At 39.4% G+C, this 23357-nt stretch overlaps 1 protein-coding gene across 1 annotated transcript in view; it reads left to right on the forward strand.

The window, feature by feature from the left end:
* The first annotated feature begins 3364 nt into the window (after positions 1–3364).
* ASPG (asparaginase) overlaps positions 3365–23357 on the forward strand; it is a 24877-nt gene continuing 4884 nt past the window's right edge. Inside the window, exons 1-8 of the mRNA XM_031066188.1 lie at positions 3365–3450; positions 5472–5604; positions 8767–8892; positions 10302–10430; positions 11433–11559; positions 17687–17799; positions 19308–19493; positions 22454–22567. Coding sequence (XP_030922048.1) covers positions 3365–3450; positions 5472–5604; positions 8767–8892; positions 10302–10430; positions 11433–11559; positions 17687–17799; positions 19308–19493; positions 22454–22567 — 1014 coding nt within the window. The remainder of the gene's footprint in view (positions 3451–5471; positions 5605–8766; positions 8893–10301; positions 10431–11432; positions 11560–17686; positions 17800–19307; positions 19494–22453; positions 22568–23357) is intronic.

Consider the following 23357-nt stretch of genomic DNA (forward strand, 5'->3'; position numbering starts at 1 on the left):
ATTGCCTCAGCTTTCTAAATGCCTCTTTTAAATGAATAAATTATAATCACGTGTCTCGTTCTTTTATGAATGAGCTTTATAACCTCTTCTCATCTTGTTTTTTTTCCTTTTGCTTAACAAGTGTCAATCATTACAGCATGTGCAAACAATCTAACAGTTGTGATCCAATGATGCTGACTTGCTGCATCCTGTGGGGGGTTTTGACCTGCTTTTCATACCCGCATCTAGCTGCAGAGCAGCCAGAGTACCTCTTTCAGAATATTTGGCAGTCTTTAGTGTTCAGACAGAAGCTAGTGAAAGGGCATGGGAAAGGCAGCATGCTTCAAGGGAAGATACAATAGATGCTCACTTCTTTTATTTATCAGTGGATGGAAAGTGCCTGTTTACACCCCTTCCTAGAACTACAAGTGCTTTACTTCAAGCATGGTGAAGAGAAGTAGCTCATCTGGCAACTCCAGCACGTCTTGGAAGTTCCTGTTGGAATTTCTGCACACCTACGTTACCTGTGCAGGAGTCATTTTCAGAGGATGAATAGTTGTTTCAGTTTATGTGACTTGGATGACAACGAGGCTCAGGTGCAGACTCTCTCAGTATTCATGTTTTTGCTCTCAAGCCACTTCAGTGCATTTTTAAAGTTTCTTACTCCTACTTATTTCCTCCTACATTAGTTTCTTTTGGCTTATCAGTAGCTCATTTCAGAAAGAGAACCTTACTGCACTCCAGAGTGAGGTTGCTGTGATAGTGATCTTTCCATCAAGCTGCCTTCAGGAAGATCTTTTCCTTGGGCATGTGGGCTAGGTCTCTTTCCTAGCTTTTACCTGTAATAAGGAAAAAAAACCCCAAAATCCAAAAATCCAAGTAGAGCTAAGCTAAATACCCTTAAAAAGATTACCTATCTTGGAATAGTCTACTTTAGTTACTCAGTTATTTATATGTCTTTTTTAGACATACTAGATTGCCAAAGAACTGGCTGCTGTAGTCCAAACCTTTTCCTGTTTGAAATCTTTGTACCTCACTTGTGAAAGCTCCAAGTAACGTAGCTGCTGCAATTAATATTTTTGCTCCCTGTTCTCTGCAGCAGCACAGGTTGCAGGATATCTTGTTTGGCAGGTAGCTATAAATGTGTTATCTATAGCACCAGAGTGAAAAGCAGAGTCCTGGACTGTAGGTGAGACAAAACCTTGATTGTACTCCTTGGCCGCAGGTGCCTGTTTGCCATTGTGCCTTTGTCCACCTGCTCTGTGATGCCAGGGCTGGCCAGCTGACAAGGGACAGGACAGAAGGTGATGAAAGCTATTTGGACAAGTCACACAGCCTGCCTCTTCTCTGCAGGGGTGAAGTTGTTTCAAATACTTTGTCAACAAGCTTGGCTCACAAAAGCTGTTTTCCATGTGTAGTAAAGTAGAAGTGTTCTTAAAACCATTGCACTTGAGTTCCCCCGTGTTTGCTTATTGAAGCTGTAAAGCAGAAACCACTGCTAGACGTGGATGCATGTGAGGGGCTGTCTGGGTGGTAAGTGGGTCATCTTGGATACATCTGCAGAATGCCTTAAAAAAAAGTTTACATTCAGTGCAAGCAATTACAGAAAAATCCTGACAGATTTGTGATTAAGAGATGAGGAACTGCTGTTTATAGAGAAGGGATTAAAGAACATTAACTTACATCAGCTCTCCAGTTCCTGTGGCAAATACAAAAAATAAACAGTCTAATCCGCTGTCAATATTCAGAGCAAGATGAACACTGGGCAAAGAGAAGAATAATCAGAAAACACCCAGGAAACGCTTGAAACTGGGCTGCATTTTCGAGCCAAAATGACTCAATGCCCAGGCACAGCAGAAGTGGCCATTTGTGACTAAGCTAGGAACATCCTTAACAGGAAAAGCAGGGATTATAGCTGAATGAATGAAACATCCAAGGCTTGAAAGTGTTTTAAGTATATTTTGTAAAACAAAGTATTCTGGCAGTAATCCAAAGAAATCCACTCAAATGCTGTTGCTGTCCTGTGAGGAAGTTGGCTATGAAGAGGCCCGCTTCTTAATTTAAGGCAAGCCAGGAGGGAGATCAGGGAGTTCTTAAGGATTTTTCCATCAGCTTGGAAAGGAAATGGAAAAAGCTAGAAATACTATTGAAAATATTCTCTGGCTTTTGAGTATTTGAAATAAACCATGCTGTTTGAAGGTGAACCAAAAAGAATTAGAAGTGCTAACTTGGATGACAATCATGTTTAAATAAACAGAAGTAGAAAATAGGAGAGAATTCCCTGGCCTCAAATTAGAAATAACTAGAACTAACAGAAGTAGAATAATGAGGTTTAATGGTTTGTTTGCCATATAAACTGGTGATATAAAACTGAGATTAAACTGAACTTGACACTAAAATCTTGAAGTCCAGAAGGAAGTACCTCTGTTGGAATTTCCTTGTAAGAAAACTGTCTCAAGAAGTCAGACTTCAGAAAACCAGGGTGGCTTCTGATTCTGGATGCCAGGACTGTCGCTGTCATTCCTGAAACGGGGTATTGGAAGATGAGTTGCAGGTTGGGTTCATAGGAGAACTCAGTTCTGTGATGCTGAGGACTGTAACATCACAACATTATGTGCCTTTCTGGCTAACAAAGAACAACATGCGGATTCCCTTTGAAATACCTGCTTGCAACCAGGACACCTGCAGGTGCACCAAACACTAAATGTGTTCTTAGGCTAGTTTAAACAGCAGCTGTTTTAGGGTCCCTGCCACAGACAGACCTCATCACAGGCAGGGAGAGGGAGAGCAGAGTTTGAGATGCATCCATGCTTTCAATGTTTTCTATTCAGAGGTTTAGGCACCTTTTTACCTTTTGTCAGTTCAGATGTTCAGTCTTAAACCTGCTAGTGGAAAGTACCTAGTATATATCACAACTGGGTGCTTTAAAGCCTTTTACTACTATTACTAAGTAGTAATAGTAGTAATAGCTCTGGCAAATGTGACAGAATGGTAGCTTTCTGCTACAGTTGCAAATTGGCTTCCTGTCCCTGCTTCTGATAAGTATTTGCAGACAAGCAACAATGAAAAATAGGTAAAAGCACAAATGTTTGATGTGGAGGAGATTTGAAACGCTATTTCTCTTAAATAAAGGATTTATCTATTTCAAGTCAAGAAAAGAATAGCTGCATGAATATTTATTAGTTATGTTCATTTTTCACAGTTTTAAACTGGCAATAGACTGTATAATTTGGAAGGATGGGCAATCTGCTGTGTAACTTGTCTTCTTCTCTCCTTACTGTGCCACTTGTTTCCTTCCATCCCTGCTCCTTTATTCACTTCCTTCATTCTTTGTTTTTAAGGGCTTGCTCCTGAGGCCAATAAATTAGTAAGCAGTTTGAAAACGATGCCGATGCTGCACGATGAGGCGTACGCCCGGGAAACAAAGCTGAACAACTGCCATGGATTCCCAGAGAACACACTGGTGCTCCCGTAAGTACAGAAGGGTCAGCAAGTATCTGCTTCTTTTTCAGGTAATTGCATCTCTAGACATTTGACATGAAGAATCTATAATGAGATTAGCAAAAATGCTTATATTAGTTTAAAAGAAAAAAGTCCACCACATGTTTGATGTGATAGAAAATGTGTGTTTGGATATATTTGCAATGAAGTTCCTTAGAACTGCTTGAGAAATAACTTTTAAAATAGGCAACAACTAACCATTCTGGACAGTCTATTCCTGGATTTATTTTTTTTAATATTAATTTGCTGCTGTGCAAACATACAAGTATTCTACATAAACTATGAAAACTATATACAGCTCCATGTGAATCATCTTCAGCATATGTCTGAAAAATGTAATTAATGCATCTGTGAATAGGCCTCATGCTCTAGTTCTGCAGGCCTTCTGTTTTTAAAAGCCCTAAAAGCTGATTGTTTTTCCCAAATTTATGCAACATTATGATGATAAGCAAGGGGCTTATAATTAATCTGCACTGCTTCTTAACTGTTGGGCAATGGTTAATAAGCTTATAGGTTTTATTTAGAGGGCAGTATGATAATATGAAATATTCCCTAGCTGTGATGAATGACTGTACCCCTGTAAACATGCTAACTTTGCACAAAGGATGATTTTACACAGTTGTTAAAAAATAAATGGGACCATAGCTAGTTTTCTGTATGAGTAAAAATGGATACTCATTAATCTTTGTGGAGAAAACCAGGATATTCAAAGAAAATTAAAGGTTTATGAATTTTTTTCTACTTTGTATTGAGGTCTCTATAAAACTTTTAAAAGTAACCCCTTAAAAGGCAGATAGCAGGAAAAGGAGTAAAGGAAAAAACTAATGGACACCTGGGTGCAGTAGTACTTATATGAATATACATTTTGTGTTAAATATGATGCTTACCCTAAGAAAAATGGAGCTGTATTATGACATGGTGCTTGAATAACTTTTAAATACTTAAGGGATTAGAAACATAACAAAACTAGACTAATATACCTGTATGAGTCCTGAATATACTTCTCTTGGCACATCTTTCCATGAAAACCAGAAAAGCTTAAAACAATCATTCACATAAAAAAACCCTGAGGTTTAAAAACTAAATTTGTCTTGTTTTTGTGGCACAGCTGAGTGTTGTTTCTGGAGGTTAGTTTTGGCAGTTTGCCATCTTGTCTTTTGTGCTAGCCAAGTGATATTTTAACTAGGTGGTTGAGAAATATTGTGACTTCCTGAGGGGAGAAATTTGTGTGAACTTTGTGTATCGGTGTGTAACGTCAATGGAAGAGGAATGACATGATCTCTTTTTAGAGAGAGGCATCAGAAGTTGAAGACAGGGCTGGTTTCTGGTATCAGGATGTCATGTTTTATTCAAACAGCACATTCTCAGGAGAGCTTTCGTGTCACAGATTTTCAGCTGACTTCCACAGTTACTCTTAGCATGTGTAAGTGTGATATCCAGCAAGGCAGTTTTTCATGTGAAGTCTGACTTCATAGGTACAGGATGTCAGTTTAAACACATTGTTTAAATGCTCTCTCTGCTGTATGCAGCAGTCTTAGGCTTCATAGGGGGAATGAGTCTACAGATTTTATTAGAAGTCTCAGGTGACTTGAAAAAGGGAAATACTGCACCCAACTTCAAAAATGATAGAAAATAAGATCATGGAACCCACTGATCTGTCAACCTCCCCTCTGGGAAGGGGAGGGAAAGTCACAAAACAGATCTTTCTAGAAGCTGTGCTAAAGATCATGGAGGACAGGAAGATGATTTCAACTAGCACAGCTTACTGGGACTTCCTGTGAAACTTTTGATGTGGTCCCCTACAACATCCTTCTCTCTAAATTGTAGAGAGATGGGTTTGATGGGTGGACTGTTCAGTGGATGAGGAATTGATTGGATGGTTACAGGCAGAAGGTGGTGGTCAATGGCTCAGAGTCATGATGGACATCAGACACAAGTGGTATTTCTCAGGGGTCTGTATTGGGACCAGTGTTATTTAATATCTCCATTAGTGACAGGGATGGAGGGATCGGGGGCAGCCTCAGCAAACCTGTAGATGACACCAAGCTGAGTGGTGCTGTTGACACACCTGAAGAGTGGGATTCCATGCAGAGGGACCTGGGCAAGCTCAAGAACTGGGCCCATGTGAATCTCATGAGGTTTAACAAGACCAAGTGCTGGTGCTGCACCTGGGTCAGGGCACCCTGGTATCCATCCAGGCTGGGATGAACAGATGGAGAGCGGCCCTGCCCAGAAGGACTTGGAAGTGCTGGTGGATGAGAGGCTGGACATGACCCAGCAATGTGCACTCACAGCCCAGAAACCACCCATGTCTGCCTCCCAGGTTGTATTTATTATTAAGGTAAATTTAGGTATTTATGCTTTAAACTACATCAAGCCATGGGCTTCTAAACTTGGAATTTAATTTCCAGATTTTTCACCTAGATTTGGGGGATGGGAAGGAAAAGTGTGAAAACTACTGATATAAAGTAAAAATCAGAAACGGATGAGTTGATATTAACACTAAGATTCTTTTTTCAATTCTCTTTCTTCATAGTCTCTCCAAGCAAAACAAGAGAATTTTTTACACAATCCTTGAGCTCTCACCACTGCTTGATTCTTCCAACATGACACCAGATGACTGGGCCAAAATTGCAAAAAAACTTGAGGTTTGGGATATAAATTCATTTTTCACTTAAACAAAACCAGCAGTATATCTAGTATACTTAGGAAGATAAAACAATTCAGTAGCATTTTACATATGTATTTGTTTCTTTAAATGTAAAGTACCTTAATTAGTGACTTGCAAAGTAAGAAGTACTGTGCTTGCAATGTTTGCAGAATTTTTATTTCATTTGAAAATGTTGTCAAATCCTTAAAGTTATGTCGTTCTTCCAAGGATGAGCCATGCCATAATTCCATACAATAAAATAAATTTGCAGCTGTGATTGAATAAGGTATGTCATATGTAGGTTGATGTGTCCTAAAACATTGACTTAAATTCACTGTCCAAAAATGTTGAATAAAATCCTTAGGTGTGGGTACTTAGCTGAAGGTTGCTTAGTTACACATCATTTGAGTGTTCAAATAGCTTAATAGTTGGCTATTGACATAGAAAATGATTTAATATCTTTATGCATTTCTTACTCTGGGCACATATGGACTGGACTAGCTTTAGCTTTGCAACCAGTAGAAAAAATTGCTACCATGGGTAGGTTTTCCACAGGGGAAAATGTTTAAAGCCTTAGATATTTCTGCATAAATAGATAAACTCATTACATCCTTCTCTAGAATTAAAAAAAAAGAAATCAGCATTTCTATGCTCCTGTCCCCTGTCTGAACTTAGCTGTGTGCTTTTAAAAAAATCAAAACTGCAAAACACTTCAAATGCTTCACACCAGGAATTCATCCATAGCTGACAGAAATAAATAACTGTGGGGCTAGGAAGATACTGCTTTCCCACTCTGTGATAGTGAGCTTTATAGTGTAAATCCCCTTCTTCCACCATGCTTAGCAATGGCTGTGAACAGTTCAATAATGCAGGGAATGCTGCTGAAGGTTCAGCATCCTGGAGCCACCAAACTTGGGAGATTACGTGTCCTATCAAATGCATCTTGCCCAGGAAAAGAAGAGATGGAGCTGGTGTGTACATGGAAAGTCTCTAGGATGAAGCAGGAGTGCAGTTGGGAAAAGCCCAGGGCCAAGAGAAGGCAGCAATCCCATGCTGAACAGGAGAGCATTTACCTTTTTCCCTTGCTGGCATATTAGTTTTTATTACAAAAAAAGTATGTTTTTTCCTTGTACACAGGTTCTTTGTATGCCCAGTTTGTGTAATCCAAATGAAGATTGCTGAGAAGGCAGAAAAAGAAACCCTTTTCAACTGTCCAGGTTGTGTACAGACACTGCCACTTGGTGTTCATCTTGGACACTTGCCTGCCACAGCTCTAACATGATGATGATTTTCCAGGCTAAACATTCCAAGATGTTTCTGTGGGATATCTCCTTAATTGGCAACCTGATCTTTTCCATTATCAGTGTACTGATTTAGAGAGGACAGGTGGCTATTTCTTGGCCATTCTTGAAGCCTCCTTACCTTGTTGCTGCCTTGGTGAATGGCTGCAGCATGGTTTTTGCATCACATTGTAGTTTGGCCCACAGAAAGACCTTGCACTGCAGTTGTGCAGAAAGACCAGCACTGGCAGTTGTGTTGGCTCAGTTGTTAGAGATAAGCAGAAACCCCCTGAAACTTCCACTAGGTAGCAACAGGTAGACAGACATGTATCAGTGAAGAAATAGCAAAAGGACAAGTAGGAACCTACAAATGAATTTGGACATGACCTTATTATCAGGAGGTACCAAGTGTGTGCCTAGTGTAACATAAGGAGTGTAATTAAAAAGAATTCTTGTTTAAACCTCTTTTTTCCTCCCCATGTACATCATATATCTGCTTAGAGTTCTGTGTAATCCTTTCCATGTTACCAAGTTACATCAGAGACATCAGCATCTCTCTCTGCAGTGTTTGCTATGTGCATCATTCTTCAAGTAACTGAACCAATTCCTTTTTCTTCCAAAAGCCAGCAGATAACTATTGTCACAGGATGAATAATGTGATTCATGGCTTTGCATAAAAAAAAAAACAACAACAAACCCACCTCTTGTGTGGAATTGCATGTAGATTAAAATTTTTATAAAATTGATTTTGATAGTGCATGTGCCTAATAGTGTAAGAGCATTCTCAAAAACCAGCAGGTGATGGTCCATTAATGAACAAGAAGCCTCTTCTCCAGGTTCTGCTGTGGAAAGCATGGCTTTCCATCAGAAGAGGGCACTCTGACACTGGTAGTTTGCCTGTCTGCCATGGATTAAACGGATTGGTTTTTCCCCTATATTATGATAGCCCTGGTTTGCCTAATCTGTTCCTGTAAATGGTGTAATCCCTGAAGTAAAAGCGGCAACAAGACATCAGACTATACGACTAATTTGCATATGTTAACATTCCTGTTTAAAGCCATTGCTAAGCTTTTCTTAATTAGGAGTCTTCTGGTTTAAAAACGCTGCATTAATATGTATACACAGAAGAATCTCTTTGACTGTTCCATAATCAGAATTACTGGCTCTAGTGCTCAGTGTCCGATTAACCCTTAATTGTATTTAGACTGGAAACAGGGTAAGTTTAGGAGGAGTTATGTGCAGTACCCTATAAGGCATTGTGCTGTTGCCTGCATCAGTGAAAGTAGTGCCCTGTGTACCTCACCTGCTGGTGCCAGGGCATTTCTTTAACAGTGTGAAAACTCTCTCCACCTGCAGGAGCACTATGAGAAGTACGATGGCTTTGTGATCCTGCATGGTACTGACACCATGGCGTACACAGCTTCAGCCCTGTCCTTCATGTGTGAGAACTTGGGCAAAACTATTGTTCTGACAGGATCTCAGGTAATGGAATTAATTTGAACTTGAAGCAGGAATCCTCATTTTTGGTTTTTATATGCAGAACTTGGCTGTATGCTGATTATCACTGTACAGCTTAGCAGTTCAGGCCAGGCCCCTGGCCAGGGTGGATGGTCACAATGCTGACAGAAATGAGTGAGAAATGATTGCTCACCAGCTGAGGATCTGCCCCATAATTTTATCATTAATGACTTCACAACTCTTTACCAAATCAGACCAGGAGTTCATTATGGCTGGGGCCAGATGCTTCAGAGAAAAACATAAGAGCCTGTCATTGGCTATTGTGTATTAATCGGTTTATATGAGAAGCACTTTTCCAGCCTCAGGTGGCCACTGGTTGTCAGCTGTCTTCTTTTCTTTAAAAGCCCTGAAGCTTAGTATTTTTTACTTCATCAGTTGTTATCTCAACTTACATTACTCATTGTTGCATTCTTTATAATTAAAAAAAATAAACTTAGATCATTAGATGCATTTTTGATCATTTCTGTTCCACAAAGCATCTAATATGGTCTGTTTCCTTTTCTCTAAAGACTACATTTTCATTCTCTTAGCTGGAGATCAGCCCTTTGCATATTGTCTGAGGGGGAGGGGTTGTCTTACTAGAATAGCTTGCTTGAGTGTAAAATACTGCTCTAATCACAAAGGAAAGATGAAACATCACATTGTAAAATTCCCCTCCCCAGTCTCATAACTTCCCTTTCACATGTGGTCTATTTGAAGTCAAAATACAAAAGTCTAGGAAGGAGTAGGCTCCCACTTGCTGTCTTGACGTGGAGCAGCCTAGTCGTGATACATCAGTCAAGGTTTTGCTTTCTTTTTGATTTTATTGCTTGGAGATCTATCTGACATATGATCCAGCAAGGGAGCACGTGATTTTCTTTTTTAATAATTGCTGAAAGAAGCAATAATAAGGAGGCAGTCTGAAAAGGCATGGAAATCATCACTCAGCAGACTAAATTTCTGTTTTTAATCTTGCCCTCTTCTGTCAGTAATAACCTGCTGGCTCAGTTTTACTATACTATGAGGGAAGATGGTGCAAGAGAGCTGTTGTGAAGCCCATAGTGACAGTTCTGTATGTTCTGGGGGTGTTGCTTTTTCTCTCTATCATCACTTCTCCTATGCTCAGTCACTTTCAACTATGCCTACTTGCTAGTTTGTTTTTTTTTTTTTGAACAAGTGTTAATATTCTTAATCACATTGGAAAAATCTCTGTATTAATTTTTAAGCACTTAAATTACAAAATTCTGTTAAGCAGAGAGAGAAGTCTCGCCATCTGCTGCAGTCTAAAATAGTTTGGGTGAAGAAGGAAAACTTTTTTTGTCATAAATCATTGTTACATAAATTATTCATGTATTTGTATTGCATAAGTTGGACTCATTTTTTCTGCTGTGTAGGCTTTACATAAGGGCCAGGGTGTAATTCCAGTCTCTGCTCTTCAGGTGCCCATTTATGAGCTGCAGAATGACGGCCGAGACAACCTTCTGGGGGCGCTGCTGATGGCTGGGCAGTTCGTGATTCCTGAGGTCTGTTTGCTGGGAAGACCATCTAAGAAGCTGCATTTCTCCCTCTAGCCAGGACACAAACACTCACTAAATATCTAGTAGGCAGTAAGGAATTGCACTTAATCAGGAAGATGAATGGATTTCAACTGAGGTAACAGTGCTTGCATGGCAAACCACGTGCTGTTCTCACATTGGTCATATTCCATTTGCCCATACACAACCCAGAAAGACTCTCAAGTCTGAAATGTACCTGTTAGTCTGTTTTTTAACTGAATGTTACTTTGAACTTCTCCAGTCACTATGGAACTGGTAGGAGTGTCTTCTAGCTGTGTTCCTGAAGACTGAAGTGTCTAGAGTGATCCACCTGGTGAACATGGAGGTACCTCCATAGTCTCAGGGCCATGCTATTTGTGCTGTGCAGCTCAAACCTCAGAGAGAAAATGGGTCAGGTTACACCTTATTTTACTTCTGCCATGCTTCCAAAGCCAGTTCTTGTAAGACAACAGCAACAGCTGACTGGCCAAGATCTTCATAACCGATAACAGCTTTGAGGTATCTCTTTTCCTTCAAATTGACAAACTTCAGTAGACTTGAGAAGGAACATAATTATTTATGTGTGGTAACTCTTGGAAGTTATCCTCATTTTCACCAGGCCTTTTGTTATGTTTTGGACACTGGATTTATACATAACTGATGAATTTATTAAAAAGCTCACACTGTTTTTTTCTTCCATCTCTGAAGCGGACTCAGGCAAATTTGCTGTCTCCTAGAGTAAGCCTCATGAGAGGATTATGAAACTAGTTAGCTCTAAACTTGAACTTAATTTTATTCTTAAATTCTTAAACCAATGTGTGACACAAGTGCCAACACTTTTTGAAAGGGTTAGACTTGTAAACATCTACTAGCCTCCGAGTTGCTTTAAAGATTTAGAAAACACTTTATAAAGACGGATTACAGTATTTATCTACTGCATCTTTTAATTACTGGCTTATTCATGGACCTGTTTCTTTACTTGTCTTGCAGGTGTGCCTGTATTTTTATAATAAACTGTACAGGGGAAATAGGGTGACTAAGGTGGATGCTGGGAGTTTCAATGCCTTTTCCTCACCTAACCTGCCTCCACTTGCAAATGCTGAGGTTGATATTACAAGTAAGCAACATCATCTCTTAAGCCGTGTAATTTATGCCGCATGCAATAGAACTGTAGCTGAAAGGAACCTGTGCTTGTGTAGTTGAAACGTCTTTTTTAAAGTCAAATATCTTTGAAAGTCCTCTAGCTTGACTTCACTTCATCTGCTCTGAATCTGTTTAAATATTAGTAAGGCTGAGACTTTGTGACTCAACTGCATTTATCTCTTGAATATAGATGTGAGCCAGGCTGACTTTGACTAAAGATCCAGATTAACCAGAGGGAAGTTTGCCCCTGTGTCAGAAAAAAGCTTGCTCCAAAGATAAAATGAGGGAGTTTGGACTGAAAGAACAAAGAGTTTCATCTCGTTAATGACCATGCTGTGCTCTGAAATAGGGAAAAAAAGTCATTGCAGAGTACTTCCAGCTTCAACAGATTCTCTGTTGCATGTCATTGTGCAAGATGTTTTACTGGATATTTAGGACCTGCCTGAACTGCAAACACACTGATAGCAGCAGACCTAAAAAGTGTTTTTTCCCCCAAATTACAGGCTCCCTGTAATTTTTATGTCTGTTTCTTAAGAAGGGGAAAAACTGCCTGAAGGTTTCAGTACCCATTTGCAAAGTTCTTAAATGTTCTTGGATAAATGACACCTTTCTTTGGAGAAGAGTGACACATTTGGAATCTAGCCAAATGAGGAGCTGCCAGAAAATATACTAAAAAACATGTGAGCTGCTTTTGTATAGAATAGGTATTAAAAAGGAGTAGACTGGGTGACAGTCTCCATTATTAGAAAAAAAATGGGAACAGTTCCTGAATTCTTCAGCCAAGTGCCATTAGTGGCAGTAGGAGACCTAGCCCTGTGCCATGTAATGTGCCATTCTGAATGGATTCTACTTCTAGAGAAAGGCACTCTGCAATCTGGAAAAATAAACTTCTCCCTTCCACCTAATGACTGGGAGTCACTTAACAAAGTTGCAGGATCGAAGTTTGCCACAGCCAGATACAAACTGAGGAAACCTGTGAAATACTGTAGTTGCCTGTAAGACATCTCTCAGGCAGAGAGTCTGCCACTGTTGTGCTGTGTCAAATAGGATGTCTCTGAAATCAGCAAAAGTGCTGTCAGTTGATTGTTGCAGTAAATTGGGGAGAATCTTCTTTCTTGGGTTTTTATGAACTGCATCAAACAGGTTATGAATCAATTCCGTTTACTGACTGATCAATAATGAAATCAAGCTGCAAATTGCATGCTATTCCTCTCTTGGATTTGAATGAATTGTTTTGTGATTCCTTGTCTAGAGTAGAAAAATGAGAACGTTATTAAGCACTTCCCTTGGCCCATATTGGGACCCATTATCTTTTCAGTAAATGCCTCATTGGGATCAGTGGGGATTTCTGATTTAAAAACTGATGGTGTGATAGGCTCTATTTTTATTTGCCTCAGTTGATTACCCAGTTAGAGTAGCGTCATTTATCCAAGATGACGGTGTCACTATTGAAGGATTGTTTCATTTTGAAAGAACATAGTTTATAGTAAGGGCAATCTACTGGTGCTGCTTTATTCTGTCCAAAGTAATTGTTTGAAACATCTCTGTCTCCCTCGAGTTTGCTTGTACAGTCCTTGTATGAAGCTTTCTTGGAGACAAGGAACCACTTGGGCTTTTAAAAACAAACCAAACAAATCTAGCATCTTTTAACTTTTTTTTTTTTCCAAATGACTTTATATAATATGTCTTAATCCTCCTGTAGACAGGGCTGACTCTGACTGATTCAGCATTATAGAGAGCAGCATGAGGATGCCAGGAGGAGTAGGCCATGTGCAGAAACTCTTCCTCAGGCTCCCTGGTTCTAACAAAGCTGGGAATGAAAATTCCAGGGAAGCAGAAGGGGAGAGATGGCAGGATGGAGGAAATGGGGAGCAAAGTGGGATAATGGGTTGGTGTACAGGAATAAGACATTCTGTTCATGGCTCAGCAAAGCATATAAAGGTAACAGTCTACCTCAGAGCTAGAGAGGAGAGAGAGAAGCTTCTTCCTCGTCCCTTCCTTACCCTTCTAGTTCTCTGCTACATTTCTGATATCCATTTCTTATCCTGTTCCCTTTTTAGATTATGCTCCCAGTGGATTTTTAATCCTGTAACTGGCTGTGTTCTCAGCCAGATCCTTAGCCGTGTTAGCAATGCCTAGGAGTTTTGTTACCCAGTTCTAGATGAGCAAGTGTATCAACTTCCTTAGGCCTTTCAACTTAGCACAGGAAAATCCTGTAAGAAATGAAAAAATTCTAGCCCACTCCTGAGTAAGAAACCTAGTGCTGATGGGAAATACTTTTGCAGCAGAATCAGAAATCTCTGTATGAAATGGACAGTATGGAAACAATAAGAAATATTTCTAAAATCTCAAAGCTTATCAGTTAAAATACATTACCTGATTTCTCCCCATGTTTTGAAAACAGGAGAGACAAGTAAGACTATTTCTCTTGAGATCTGTAAAGATTCTCAGTATATTTTGTAATTGATTGCTTTATTCTTGATTATTCTAATGAAGCACACATGAAACTTGCTTTGTTTCTGTGGCTGGAATTATTTCATCCCATATGCATGTAACTTCTGGAGTGGTGCACATGTGTGGGACCATACAATGAAAGACAACCTGTGCAGGGGACAGAGCCTGTGGGATTGTGTGAGCAGATGTGGCACAGCAGCAGACAGCCAGAAGGCCCTTTTGGGCTCATCTACCCACAAATCTCATTAGAGAGAAGCTATTAGTCACTGGCACAGTGTGCATCTTGGTTGGTTACTTATATAGAAAGCCCAGGTCATTTATGTATGAAGGCATATCCCAGCTCTCTTCACTGGAGTGCTTTTGGTCCCCATCCCTGCTCCCTTCTAAGCAGGCATCTTGGTTGTTGCAATGACACCAGTCAGTTGAAATACTAATTCCCAAAGATGTATGTTGACTGTTTTATAACAAACTGCCAAGAATGGGGGTCTGTGCTCGTTTGCCTCCTGCAGCAGTTTGCAGCCATGGCTTGGCCTGTGCTCCCCACTGCTCAGCTGCTGCTGCTGATCACAGTGAACTCTGGGGCAGTTTATATAATGGTAGGGCTCACCCATAGCCCTGCAGAGAGAGATGAGAAGAGAGCACTGTTGTTTGTCTGCAGCTCTGCAATCAAGAAAAGCTGTATTTCTTGTTTGATTTCATAACTTGGAATTCAGTCACCACTCCTAAGGGAGGTGTCACTCTGAGTTGCTGCTCTCCTGTTATAAGTTGAAACCTGCGCTGTGTTAACAGCAGGGGGATTTTCTGCTTTCTGATCTGTGTAGAGTTACTTTTATTTTAAGTCAGGTTGAGGGTTTTTTGCACTAACCGAATCATCATATTTTGTGTATGTGTGTGAATAAAGCTGCATAAGATAGGAATGTAATTTTTTGGCAGTAATTTGGCAGTATGATACAAACATCATAAAGTCACCCTAGGATAAGAGGCTTTAGTGTTTGGTATGGAGGGGGAGATTGGAAATATCAGACTATTGTTTATGTGATGGTTTGGTTTGGAAGAGTAAACAGAAGTCCTTAATATCTTGAATGCATTCTCCCTGAATAGAGCAATCTATCCCAAACCATTGTGAATATAGTCTGTAAATAGCCATTACTTCTTTATTTTATGTATACTGCTTCAGGAACGTTCTTTCTGCTGTGCCACACCAGTAGCTAGCTTGTGTTTGTTCCTCACTTTTGCTTCCACATTTACATGAGGCATTGTGCTGTATCAGTTAAACTCTTCACAAGCAAAGGCCACCCAAGTCAGAGCAGGTTACTGTTTTCCGTGCTGTGCCAAAACTGAGTATCCCTAATTAATCACTCTTATCCATAAGATAAAAAAGAGTTGTGAACACCAAGAGATGCAGCTTTTTGCACTTCACTTGCTTGTATATGAGTTTCTTACTTAAGAACTGTTAGTTATTCTTATGTTCTTGGGCTCTTGACTTAACAAAAAAATAAGACTGCTGTGTGACATGACACAGCAAGACAGCTGGTTTATTCAGTACAATGAAGATGCTTGAACTTACCTATGTGACATAAATAATGTTTCTTTTTGGAGATGTAGACTTTGAGATGGAGGATGCAAAGGATGTGTTCTAATTTCTTTTTTCCCCTGCATGGTGTCCTGCCTCACTTACAGCAGTTCTGAGTAAATCTGAGATGAAGTTGGTCTTCTATGTATATTTGTTTGTCTTTGGCTCTTGCATACATTTGCCTTTTGTTCTGCCTTTTAGACTTGTTTGGCAAATGGAAAACTGACATCTGTGGAGTCTGCAGCACCAAACACGTTATGTAGGCTGATGAGGTTCATGACCAAGCGAATGTTAACTCAGGGGAAGGGCAATCTTTATCTTCTTTTTAATATAATTTGGAATTACATCACTATACTATGTCTGCATGCATTAAATTTATCTTGGAGATGTTATTTGGTAGAGCGTACTCCAAGAGTACAGGTATAGGCCTGGTGTAGGTCTGACTTCTGAACCTGTCCTCTGATCTCTTTCTTTGGTCTTCTGTTTTTGGCAGTGTGTTAGTGCTCCATGCCAAGGCAGGTTTCCTCAGTTCATTCTTCAAGTTGGTTGCAGGCATCAGGGATGCTCACAGTTGCCAAACGTAGTAGAATGCATTTGTGAAGTTTTGGCAGGGACTCCTACCTTATGGAGGATAAAAGAAAAGCAAGCTGTGATACAATTTTATTGCCATCCCTTCTTATAGAGGAGGCTGATTTTAAAGAGTTAACCTATTTTTAGAAGGCTTAAGGAATGGATTTATTGCTAAACAGTACTGCTTCTTAAAGCACAGTGCTCATGTTGAAAGTGGTTAGCCAGGCCCATGAACCTCATACAGAACAAATGCACAGGATCTGCACTTCCCTGGATTCCTCCTAAAGTCTCTAAATGGCTCTGGAAAGCTCTTGGACGCCTTTGAGAGCTACTTGGATAGCTACCAAGTCCAGCCAGGTGATTTCAGAATCATGCTGGACAGCTTATCAGAAAGAAAGAAGCTGTGGAAATGGTTTATATTTCTATTCTCCAACTTCCAGGGCAGTAGGAATCCATATGCTGAAGTGTGACTGGATGGATATAAAAATGCCAAGCCACCTGCTTGTGACCTGGTTAATGGCTTATGGCAGTTTTTAGAAAGAAGAGACTCTAGTTGCTGACAGGGAAGAAAAGTTCATAGAGTCTTATAGAAGAATGCTATTTTTTGTCCTGACTTAATGGATTGTGTAGTTTTTAGTATCTCTGATAGTGTGGCAATAGACCAGGCTTCAGTTGAGGCTTTTACATTTATTCTTGGTTTTTATATTTTTTTTTGGAAGTGGCTGTCTGCTGATTGCAAGAAATTGCAACCGTAATTGGTGTGAGTAACTCTGCATGGCTGAGAGCAAGTCAGTATTATGCACGCAGATCTTTTATCTGTCTTGCTGCTTGGGAGTTTCTCCAAAATCTCAAAAGCTTAGCTCATGAAGGGAAAGCAGGCAGTTTTACAGCATGATCTATCTTCATGGAAGCACAATGCTCTGAGCTGTTGGCTGCTGTTTGTTAAACCTCTTCCACTGCCTTGTAGGAGCCGTCAGCGTTACCAATGCTGCACTCCTACATTGAAGTAGTAAAATTTTGAAATCAATAATGCATGACTTGGCTTCTAATAATGCAACACCAACAAACTATTAGTTAAACAGCTGGCTTCTGGCTCTAAATGTATAATCAGAGTTAATTGAATCCTTGCTATTTTATTTAACCATTAATAACTACCTAATAAACTCTGGAGGCGATTAGCAGCAACAGTAACTGCTTTTGTCATCTCTTACATCTGAGAAGATCAAGGTCTGTTTTTCAAACATGAATCCAGGCTTGTATCAGGCCAACTACATAACAGTGAAGTTCAGGTCAGTGTATGACAAGTAAATATCTCACCTATGTCAGACCAGCTGCTAATTCTTATTTCTTAAATGGGCTTTCATTTCCTCTTTAAAAAGTGTGTTGTCTTTCATGAATTCCCTGCCTAAGAACAATTTTAAAAACAGAGTTGTAAGAATCAAGTGCTACAAGTACTTAATAGCATGTCTTAATATTAAATTAAAAAGGCCACTTCTCTTAACAGTAAACTGGGAAACGGTTTGGAGAGCCAATACCAAAAAGAAATTCCGAGTTCACACCAATATGAACAGGAATGTTGGACTTCTGAGGATCTTCCCAGGAATCACAGCTGCTGCTGTAAGTGTCCCCACTTCACTTTGGAAATAGCTGAAGTGATGTTCAAATACTTGTAGGAAAGTTGCATTGTTGGGAGCAGTGGTTGGGGTTTGGAGGGAATAAAAGAATCTGTCGTCTTCTGATAAGCATTTTTTTTAAATATCAGGGCATTCAAAGACTATTTTCATATGCCATAAATGATAAAAGCTTTTCAAATATCTTTTGTATAAACTGCCTGGGCTCTGGAACTTAAAATTAATTTCTTATCAGGACTCATAAATAGGTCAAGTGTGGTTTTCTAGACAGGTGCAAGCTACAGTGACTAGGAAAATATTATCCTGGTGCATATTGAGGCCTATTAATAGATATCTTGTCAAAGAATAGACATCTTGTCAAAGAATAGACAATGTAGTGGGTGGAGTGTGATTATTTCTACAACTCTTTTTTTTTTCAAGGTTCATTTTGTCTCACAGTGATGGTTCACATGACCCTCAGCATTCATACAGAGCTGAAAATGAAAAGGGGGATTTTGCTGCTGAAAATGAGAAGTGCAATTTTTTCGCCTTTAGAAATTATTTTGCAGGCTGTGATTTTAGGTAAATTAGTCTTTAAGTTTTTGTCTAATATTAGTTCCATTAAATTGACAGGTCTTTTGTGGCTCTTGCCTTCTTAAATTGAATCCAGTAGTTTAAGCAGCACTCCCCAATTATATCACTATTCTTTTTAGGTGAATATGAACAGATGGAAAGACAGAGGGGTGGTATATTTGCAATAAAACACCAACTGCATAGTTAGCCTCATGGGGGTTTACAGTGTATTGCATTTAGCATATGTGATCAGCAAGGAAATATCTAGGTTGTTGAAAATACATCTTTCTAGGAAGAGGACTTTGCTAGGCATTCTCTGACAGCATTCTCTTACAGTGAGGCACAATATCTACTTCAGTGTCAACTGGCCCAGAATATAAGAGTGTCTCTGAGTTAAATCAGTTTGGTTTGGGGTTAAAAAACTTTATGCTTTATTAGAATGTTCTTTCCTCAAAGATGAAACACTCTGTCTCTTAGGCAGACGTTAGTTAACTAAACTTTGCTAAAGCAAAAAAATCTGGGCAGGGTTGTGGAGTTCTAATCTCAGTTAACAATTCAACATTTATTTCATAAGTGTAACTGTACCTTTTTGTTGCACCAAACAGTGGTGCAACAGTACAGCCTGTTAATGGCACTTGATCAATAGCATCTTTTTTTCACATCAGCTAATGACTGTACAAGATGGTTTATTTTAAAATCTAACCCTCCAGAAATTTTAAAGGAAGCCAGAGAGGAAAAGTCTCATTTTTAAAAAGCTTATTGCACAGTCTCAGTTATTGCAAAAGGGAAGCACAGAAGGGTGTAAGAAGACTGTAAGGCATGAGAGTCTGTAAGACTATAGCAGGAATAGACCACTTTTAAAAATGCTGTGCCATACGTGCAAATTTTAAGGATGACCTAAACATCCCTTTTGTCTCTGTTCCCTGTCTTGTTTTTAACCAGGTAAGAGCATTTCTTCAGCCTCCCATTGAGGGCATAGTACTCGAAACTTATGGCAGTGGCAATGCTCCAGACAAGAGAGAAGATTTGCTGGAAGAGCTGAGGAAAGCAGCTGAACGCAAAGTGGTGATTCTGAACTGCACACAGTGCTTGCGTGGGGCTGTTAAAACAGTCTATGCTACAGGGCAGGTGAGAGGTGTGCAACCACTTCATTCCCCACTGCTGTGGGAAACAAACATCCCGCTGATACTGGCTTTAAACTTCCACTAGTTCCAGCATATAAAACCAGGTTTATTAACTATAAAGTTGTTGCTCATAAAATAACTACATCTGAAAAATTTTAAGCCGGAAGCATTTAAACACATATCTACAAACAATATCCTGTTACTCCTGGTCTGAATAGTCAAAACAGGCAGCTCAAATCCCAAATTAGTGATTGCTCACTCCTGTCATGTGCAGCACTCCAGGATACTTTGCATTAGATCTGTAGTATCTCTCTCAGAGGCATTCCATTGAGCTAAAAGCTAGCTTAGGGGTCAGATGATCAAATAGAGTAGTATTTGATAGGGTAACAGTTGCTTAGCTACAATGTAGGAGCATGAAGAAAGCCTGTAGATGCAAGCAATATTCCAAATCCCAGTTCTTTATTTGACTGGAAGTACAACTGTACTGTGAGATTGGAGAACAGTATCTAAGGAATTGTCTGTATTGAAGAATGGAAATCAGTTTAGTTTAACCCACGAGGGTTGGCTTAAAGTAGGTTTTGTGTCCATACTGTTAATATTCAGGGAATTTTGTAGTGTGTTTCTACCACAGGTTGTGTACCAAAACACGACATCACTGGGACTAATAAGAGCACAAAGCTGTATAAGAATATGTGCTGCATGTATTAGTGTGAGAGAAGCTGGTTTAACTGGCCTTTAGAAAAGGACCAGATATTAAAGAGCCAAGAAGCACTACCAGAGAGTGACTCATCCCTCTGCCTTGGACACCTGGTTTTGTTGGGAGCAACCACCTGTCTGGCAGAGCCAGCCCTCTCCTTTGACTGCCTGGCAAACCTAAATACCCTGGTCTGGTGCTGAAACCTGCCTGTTTTAGCTTTGGTTTTGACACAGCTTTAGATAATATTTGCACAAGGACTGTTTTGAGTATCCAATATAAATGGATATTGTAAGACTTTCTTTATACCTCCTTAGTATCCAAACTTGCTATTTTCTGATATGGGCAATTATTTGGATGTTGGTAAAACTTTTGCATAACTTTATGGAGATGTTTTGAGAATTAATGACTTTTGCAAAGATCTCATGCTTTGTAGCAAATACTGTAGGAATATGCAGATTATATAGAACAGCTCACTCAGAAGGGAAAAAGCAGTTAAGCCAATAAAAGACATCAAATTTATATTTGAAAAACAACATGAAAATGAACCCTAGGTTTTATGTGCTCTTCTGCTTGAAATGAACTGCTAACATTTATGGAAAGAAGAGGAAAACCCCTTTCCTATGCTTTGGTTAAAAGATTCTCCAAGTAGACACTTAAAATGGTTTTTTGCACTCTGATCCAGACTGTTGATATACTGAATTAGAAGATTCTGCACATGTATTATTGAACCACTTTAAGACTGTGTAGAAATGTGTTCCCTTCTGGCTTCCATTTTTTGTATGGAGTTTGTACTATGTTGCTTCAGCATCAGTTGTTGGAGGCTGCCCTGTTTTCTTGGCATCTTGTGAGGAGAACACTGACCAAGGCAAGTCCTACAAAATTACTTCACACTTGTTCTTTCCATGCCTTCTCCTTTTCATGAGGAACGGTTAAGTGAAGGAAGTATCATAAGTGAATTCTGTAAAGTTGCTGTAAGGTTAATTTTACTTTGATTTTTCTTTAAATGAAATGTTTCAAAAGTCTTTGCATATGGCTGTGCCAGTTTTTACTCATTTGAGCTAGTCAGGTAGGTCAGCTGAGTCCCTGGCCTCCCTTGAAGCGTTTGTTTTAATTAACTGAATGTCTGGCCTCTGATCCATCTACACAGTAGAAACTTGTAACTGAGGGGACTTTAGGTATAGGAAAGAAGCTGGGAAATCCCTTCCTCCTCCTCTTTCACAAACCCACTGAAAAAGCCCTAACTGTTCTTAGGCTAGCTCTGCAGGATAGAAAGTATTTCTCACCTTCTCTGTATATGGTTTCCCATGGGACTTTAAAAAAATGTTACTCTGGATCTCCTGGAGGTGGTTAATGAGCTAATTAGGCTCTGAATCTTGCTGAAAATATTAGTTAAGCCACAACAAGTTTTGAAGCTGAAGCTTGTATACAAGGTATTTAAAAGGAAAATGCAGTGCAAAGAACCTAGTTCAAGATGCTTTACTGTGAGGCATTACATTATGGCAAAGAAGGTGATCTGTGATTTGCCCAGGTACAGTTTAATGACAAGAGATCTGAAATCTCCTTTGTCTTTGCTGTCTTGTATACTTACAAGGCTTGCTGATCATAGCAAAGATCCTTCTTCTTTTTGCTTTTGTTCACACATTTTATTTTTTAACTACCAGAAAGATAAGTTAAAAGGTCATCTTTTCAGTTGTTCTTGTCAGAGCTGTGTAAATTACATATTTTAGTTTTATCTTCTAAATCATACACTGCTAGCACAGCCTGCAAGAATCTGAAAGCACTCCTGCTGTGAGCACGCTGTAGTGCTGGAATTCATCCAAAGTAATGCCCCATGAAAGAATGGTAAATATGTCTGTGTGAGAACAGCCTACTTGGCAGTGTTCAAAATGCCACTGGGTTAAAACAGAGTAACTGCAGCTTTTCAATAAAGGCAATCTGACAACTCTGCAGATAGCTGATACGGACCTGTAACCTTTCCCTTTTAGCATGGTAAGTGACCGTGGCAAGCATTTGGTGGAATTCTTCAGTGCTATTGCAGGAAAAGGAATTTAAAGTAAAAGTCATCTTTATTCAGGTTGCTCTAGTATTTGCTTGGTATTTGATAACTAAAAGTACAAAAATTACAGTGGCAGTAGGAGGAGCAAGAGAGTGGAGGCTTGGCTGCACACTGCATTCTGTGTAGCTACTCATCTTCCAAACACCTTTTCTGTATGTGCAGGCATTTCTGAATGCTATGCTAATTAGAATCATTGTTCCCTTTTATTCAGACTCTTGCTGATGCTGGAGTAATTCCTGGAGGTGATATGACACCAGAGGCAGCCCTAACTAAACTGTCATACACGCTCAGCAAGGGAAACCTTAGCTGGGAGGAGAAGAGGCAGGTAAATATTTCAGTGTGACCTTGAAAGACTCTAAATTTCACATCTACTGTGCTAACTTCTGCTTAGCTTCATGCCTTGAGCTTCTCTTGCATTTAAAAGCAGTTGGTTCCAGAACTGTAATGTGAACAGCCCATGTTTTGTTTTGGTGTTTTTTTGTGGTTTTTTTTTTTTTTTTGGTTGTTTTTGGTTTTTTTTGGTTTTTTTTGTTTGTTTGTTTTTTGTTTTGATTTGGTTTTTTTTTTGTTTTTATTTTTCTTATGGAAAGTACTATTAAGCAAACAAGTGTATGAAGATAGGGAGAGAAAAGAATTCTCTGCATAAGTCAGGTGAAGACCATAACTGAGCCATAAAAATGCCATCTTTAAATGTTAGTAGCCTAGCTTGGACACTTCTGTACTGAAAACTCTTTGTGGAAGATCTTATGGGAGACAGAATCCCAACCCTACTGAAGTCAGCAAAGATCTTGTCACTGATCTTAGTGTGGTGAAGATTTCATCCCAGACTCAATCACACAAAGCTTATTCTGAAAATAAATATTGCCTACAGCCTCTTCCTTTACAGCATTACTCATAACAGTATTAGATTTTATTTCTCTAAGAGGAGATACACTTTATAATACATAAAAGTAGAGGATTATTCTAGAACCAGTTGTAACTCTTTTTAAAATCAGAGTCCCTTTAAAAATGTTCTTACTGTTCATTGGTTGCTTAATCAAGGTTTTTTTTTCCTGCAGGTTACATAGCTGTTTATTGTGTTCCTTTTTTACAGGGAGCATATAGCTCTGAATTAG

This window comes from Geospiza fortis, unplaced genomic scaffold, assembly GCF_000277835.1.
Source record: "Geospiza fortis unplaced genomic scaffold, GeoFor_1.0 scaffold23, whole genome shotgun sequence".
NCBI lineage: Eukaryota > Metazoa > Chordata > Aves > Passeriformes > Thraupidae > Geospiza > Geospiza fortis.